Source organism: Rhinopithecus bieti, unplaced genomic scaffold, assembly GCF_001698545.2.
Source record: "Rhinopithecus bieti isolate Rb0 unplaced genomic scaffold, ASM169854v2 scaffold_7580, whole genome shotgun sequence".
NCBI classification, from domain to species: domain Eukaryota; kingdom Metazoa; phylum Chordata; class Mammalia; order Primates; family Cercopithecidae; genus Rhinopithecus; species Rhinopithecus bieti.
In genome coordinates, this window is record NW_016805470.1 from 2051194 (window position 1) to 2057193 (window position 6000).

At 40.9% G+C, this 6000-nt stretch overlaps 2 protein-coding genes across 4 annotated transcripts in view; both read left to right on the forward strand.

Annotated features, from left to right (window-relative positions):
* ATRN (attractin) overlaps nucleotides 1-6000 on the forward strand; it is a 190050-nt gene that overhangs the window by 154404 nt on the left and 29646 nt on the right. For 2 of the 3 annotated variants that reach the window (XM_017872612.1, XM_017872614.1), the window contains exon 25: nucleotides 63-124. In XM_017872612.1, the coding sequence (XP_017728101.1) occupies nucleotides 63-124 (62 nt within the window). Of the gene's footprint in view, nucleotides 1-62; nucleotides 125-3783; nucleotides 3908-6000 lie in introns of those variants that run through there. The other variant, XM_017872613.1, reaches the window with a different exon arrangement.
* Nucleotides 3816-4639, forward strand: NTPCR (nucleoside-triphosphatase, cancer-related). The gene has a single exon (XM_017872616.1). The coding sequence runs from the start codon at nucleotides 3906-3908 to the stop codon at nucleotides 4476-4478; it is 573 nt and encodes a 190-aa protein (XP_017728105.1). The 5' UTR covers nucleotides 3816-3905; the 3' UTR covers nucleotides 4479-4639.

Sequence of the window (6000 nt, forward strand, 5' to 3'; positions counted from 1 at the left end):
AAGCCTGAATCCGTGGTGGTTTCATGAGCTGCATAATCACACTACCTGTTTTTCTGTCACAGATTGCCTTCTCCCAGCACAGCAATTTTATGGACCTGGTACAGTTCTTCGTGACTTTCTTCAGGTAATTTTGCTTATATAGACTCTCTCTGTTCTTTTGATTTAGGCACTAGATCCATTAATAATCAGCTCTTAAAAGATAAAAGAATAATCCTGTGTTTCTACCACAGATTAAATTTACTTCATATGTGTTCCTGAAAAGTTAGATGTCAGTTACAATAGTATAAACTCAGTCTAGCATGATAAAGTGAAAACATTTGTTCCGTATGTTCTGGCTTCCGGCGGCGGGGGGCTTTGCATGTATCCTGTATTAATTTTGCATGTATCCTATAGATAATTTGGCTCTTCATATGGGGAGAATTTGGGACTAAAACAACATTTAATTAATAATGGTTACTGATGTGAGCTACATATATGCTTATTCTTGTTCAAGAGATGATTCTGGTGATTATCCAGAGTTTTAAAGCTGAAAGTGATTTTTTAGTGCCCTGGGATTTTCTCTTTTATTTCCATAGATTTTTCCTTAGTTTAATTTTATCTTTATGATAATACTATGTACGAATAATTGAAAAGGACAAAAAAAAGTGCTGCAGTTTTTAAAACAGAAAGCAGCAATAGCCTGCCTTGCACCTTCCCCACCCCACGTCCCGCAATTTAAATTGTTTTAGTTGTTTTTTACTTCTCTGTATTTACACTTTTCTCTTCAGTTTTCTCTTTTGATGTCCTCCTGTAGAAGATGAGAATATACTGTGTTACATGGCCTCCCCTAGCATCTCCCCTCATACCACAAAAGCATACAAAAGCCCCTTCTTCTCTTTCATTTAATACCGTTGTATCACAATGCATGGCTAAATCAGTGATCCCTATTTATGTTATGGCCATAAAACTCTTATTCACAGCTGCATTGAGCAGTGATTACACTACCACATTTTTTGGGTAGAAGGATCATTCCTTGCTTATCCTACATGTAGTATTTTCCATGTTTTGGTTTTTTAATTGTTTGGTTTTTCTATGTGCCTACACCAGATTTATCACTATACTCTTGCCGATGTACCTTTAGAACAGTAAAAAATAAAATAAAATAAAGTATCACTGTACTGTGACAGAACTGAGAAATTTCACAATGGTCACACACAGGAAGGTGTTCTCTTGGTTTGAATTTCTTTTGGAGTTGCCCACCCTAGAACCCTCCCACCTCCTGCCCCCAAGTGCACTTGTTCCTGGGGCCTGCTGCCCAACTGTCATTTGGAAACTTCCTCTGCCTTCCTCCTATATTGAAGTCTTTGTTTCCCAGATCCCATGTCTTCATCTTCCTATCCATTCCCTCTTTTTACTGGAGCATATTCTCCAGATTTATGAGAAAAGATGCCTGGGAGATAACTTTACTGTGCGCTCTCCTGACTGAAAATATCTTTATTTTATCCTTACAATTTGATTGAATTTCTCGGGGCAGGTGCTATGGCTCACACCTGTATTTCTAGCTGCAGTGGGTGGGTCACTTGAGTTCAGGAGTTCGAGACCAGCCTGGACAACATGGCAAAACCCTGTCTCTACAAAAAATACAAAAATTAACTGGGTTGGTGGCACAAGTCTGTAGTCCCAGCTAATCAGGAGGCTGAGGCAGGAGAATGGCTTGAGCCTAGTAGGCGGAGGTTGCAGTGAGTGGAGATTGCACCACTGCACTCCATCCTGGGTGACAGAGTGAGACCCTGTATCAAGAAAAAAAAAAAAGTCCGACTACAGAATTCTAGGTTCAAAATCATTTTCCATTAGAATTTAGAAGACATTATACTATTCTTTCTAGTGTCCAGTATAATATTGAGAAGACTAGTGCTGTTATAATTCCCACTCTTTGTATGGGATCCGTTTTCTCTCTTTAAAAAGTATATTTAAGTGTAATATAAAGTTACAGAAACATTTACGAATCCTATGTGTGTGGCTCAGTGAATTATCACAAATTGAACATGTCTAGAGTATTGGTAATATTATCTCTTGTTCACCCAGAACATTTCAGGCTCCTTATTTCTTCTGTGTCAGTTTTGGCAAGTTGTATATAGTTTTCCATCTGTTCCATTCTCTTGTTCACTCAAAACAAGAGTTAATATTAACGAATACTTTAGAAGTTCCTCTTGTGTTTCCCCTCACTCACAACCCCCTGCCTCTTCCCCAAAGGTACCATTTACCTGACTTCTCAAACCATGCATTGCATTTGCTATTTTTGAAATGCATATAAATTATTATTTCTTTCTTTTTTTTTTTTGAAACTGAGTCTCTCTCTGTCGCCCAGGCTAGAGTGCAGTGTCATGATCTTGGCTCACTGCAACCTCCGCCTCCTAGGTTCAAGCAGTTCTCCTGCCTCAGCCTCCCAAGTAGCTGGGATTACAGGCACGTGCCACCACACATGGCTAATTTTTGTATTTTTAGTAAAGACGGGGTTTCAGTGTTGGCCAGGCTGATCTTGAACTCCTGACCTCAAGTGATCCACCTGCCTCAACCTCCCAAAGTGCTGGGATTACAGGCATGAACCACCGCACTCAAAATGTATATAAATTAAATCAGAACATAAATTTTAAGATGATTTAGTTGATGAAGAAAATATTGAAAACTTGTGGGATGCAGTTAAAGTTGTACTTGGAGGTTATAGCTTTAAATCCGTGGTTCTCAATCTTAGCTGCACCTAGAATCACTTGGGGAGCTTTTGATATCCAAGCCACTTTTCAGACCATTTGACTCAGAACCTCTAGGGGTGCACCCCAAACATTTGAAAACTCTCCAGGTGATTCCAGTGTGCAACTAAGGTTGAAAATCACTGCTTTAAAAGCAATATTAGAAAAGAAAAAACATTCCTCTCAGTAACTCAGAAAAAGAACTGCTAATTAAACCTAAAGAAGTAGAAGAAAGAAAATATAAATAAGAGCAAAATTAATTATCTAAGGGAAGAAGTACAGTAGAGAGGATCTTAAAAACTGTGAACTGGATCTTTGAAAAGAGTAAGAATAATATTGACAAACCCCTGGCAAGATTAACCAGGAAAAAAGAGAGAAGGTATATGTAGCCAATGTAAGAAATAAAAAGGTGGCCATTCCTCCAAATCCCACAGACATTTTTTTCCTCGAGAAGGATATTTGATGAACAACTTTATGTGAATGAATTTGAAAATGAAACAGATGGAATGGGACCATTAAAAGAAAAATATGCAACTTGCCAAAATTGACACAGAAGAAGTAAGAAGCCTGAATAGTTCTGTATCCATTTTTAAAAACAATACTAATTTAAGTTTTGTCATAGTGAAAATTCTAGGCCCCAGGTGGCTTCATTGGTAGCATAACCTTTTTAGGCCAGGTGCGGTGGCTCACGCCTATAATCCCAGCACTTTGGGAGGCCGAGGTGGGTAGATCATGAGGTCAGGAGATCGAGACCATCCTGGCTAATACGGTGAAACCCCGTCTCTACTAAAAATACAAAAAATTTAGCTGAGTGCAGTGGTGGGTGTCTGTAATCCCAGCTACTTGGGAGGCTGAGGCAGGAGAGTGGCGTGAACCCAGGAGGCAGAGCTTGCAGTGAGCCGAGATCACACCACTGCACTCCAGCCTGGGCGACAGTACAAGACTCCATCTCAAAAAAAAAAAAAAAAAAGGAGAATACTGTGATCATCTTAATCAATGGAGGAGATAAAGCATTTGATAAAATTTAATACCCATTCATTTTTTAAAAACTTCTTAGAAAACTAGAAAGAGAAACTTCTTGAACACTGATAATGGAACAACATAAAAAGTCAACAGCAGGAATAGCGACCCCAACCCGGACTGCTTCCCTGACCGCAACCCCTAACCCAGCCCAAACGCATGGCCCGGCACGTGTTCCTAACGGGGCCCCCAGGGGTTGGAAAAACAACATTGATCCAGAAAGCCAGTGAGGTTTTAAAATCCTCTGGTGTGCCTGTCGATGGATTTTATACAGAAGAAGTCAGACAGGGAGGGAGAAGAATAGGATTCGATGTCGTCACGCTGTCCGGCACCCGGGGGCCTTTATCAAGAGTTGGGTTAGAGCCTCCACCTGGAAAACGTGAATGCCGAGTTGGGCAGTATGTGGTTGACATGACTTCTTTTGAGCAGTTGGCACTCTCCGTCTTGAGGAATGCTGACTGCAGCAGTGGTCCAGGGCAAAGAGTGTGTGTCATCGACGAGATTGGGAAGATGGAGCTCTTCAGTCAGCCTTTCATTCAAGCTGTTCGTCAGACGCTGTCTGCCCCAGGGACTACAATCCTTGGCACAATCCCAGTTCCTAAAGGAAAGCCACTGGCCCTTGTAGAAGAAATCCGAAACAGAAAGGACGTGAAGGTGTTTAATGTCACCAAGGAAAACAGAAACCACCTTCTGTCAGATATCGTGACGTGTGTGCAGAGCAGCAGGAAGTGAAGACACGTGTGTTCCTGCCTCCCATGAAGGAGTGCCCAGTTCAAGAGGAGCCCAATGGAGCCCTCCTGTCGAGGCTGTATGCCTATGGGGTTATGGAACCTTGTGGGCTTTTCTAGAGAAAACTCAACAGCTGTTTTCCATAAAATGTTTAAAAGATCAAATTGGCCTTAATGCTGGATTGTCTGTACAAGATTAACAATCCATTGTGGCTTAAAAAAAAAAAAAAAAAAAAATCAACAGCAAACCACTTTCTTAATGGTAGAATGTTAGAAGTTTGAGTTTGGGAACAAGACAGAGATCCACTGTCACTTCTACTCAGCATTGTGCTCGAAGCTCTAACCAGTACAGTAACACAAGAAAAATAAAATATGAGAATTAGGAAGGAAAAATCAAAATCATTATTACTTGTGACATGATTGCATTTGTAGAAATTCAAAAGTATCTGCAGATAAAGTATTAGAAATAGTAAGTACAAAGTTGTTCTACTCGAGAAATGTAAAATATCAATTCTACATTGTTCAGAGACATATTCTTGGAGCTCTTATCAGTAAGGACAGATGCTGGCATGAAAACCATATGATTGTATTTCCTATAGAAAGCCATTAGGTGGCCCTCTACCCTCTTTACCATGAAAGAAGTAGTTCTTTCCTGAGTGATGCTGGAAGCAGATGGCCTCCTGTCAAGATCCATGGACATCTTGACAGGCCTGTGTTTGCCTCCTGTGGGCTGATGAGATTGAGAAATAGAGTTACTGACAAATTCTTAACTTGCCGTTTTCAGTATAAAGTTCACTTGTATTTTTTTTTTTTTTAACCTCAGTTGCTAATGCATTTTGTTCTCCAAAGTGTGAGAGATCCCTTCCTCTATGGTGTTTAATTATTTTCTGAGTGATGACCTCTCCACTAAGAAGCAACTAGTTGTGTTCATCTAATATTGGAGGAAGATAAAATAACTTAATAAACAAAAAAGATAAATGTTTGAGGTGATAGATATCCCAATTACCCTGATTGGATCATTACACATTGTATACAGGGATCAAAATATCACATGTACCCGCAAAATATGTACAACTATTATATATGAATAAAAATGTTTTTTAGGCCGGGCGCGGTGGCTCAAGCCTGTAATCCCAGCACTTTGGGAGGCCGAGACGGGCGGATCACGAGGTCAGGAGATCGAGACCATCCTGGCTAACATGGTGAAACCCTGTCTCTACTAAAAAAATACAAAAAACTAGCCGGGCGAGGTGGCAGGCGCCTGTAGTCCCAGCTACTCCGGAGGCTGAGGCTGAGGCAGGAGAATGGCGTGAACCCAGGAGGCGGAGCTTGCAGTGAGCGGAGATCCGGCCACTGCACTCCAGCCTGGGTGACAGAGCGAGACTCCGTCTCAAAAAAAAAAAAGAAATCCAAGTGCAGTGTGTGTGAATGTGTGTGTGTGAGTGTGTGAATGTGAATGAGTGTGTGAGCATGTGTGACAGTGTGTGTGTAAGCGTGTGTGTGAGTGGGGGGTGTGTGTGTGAGCG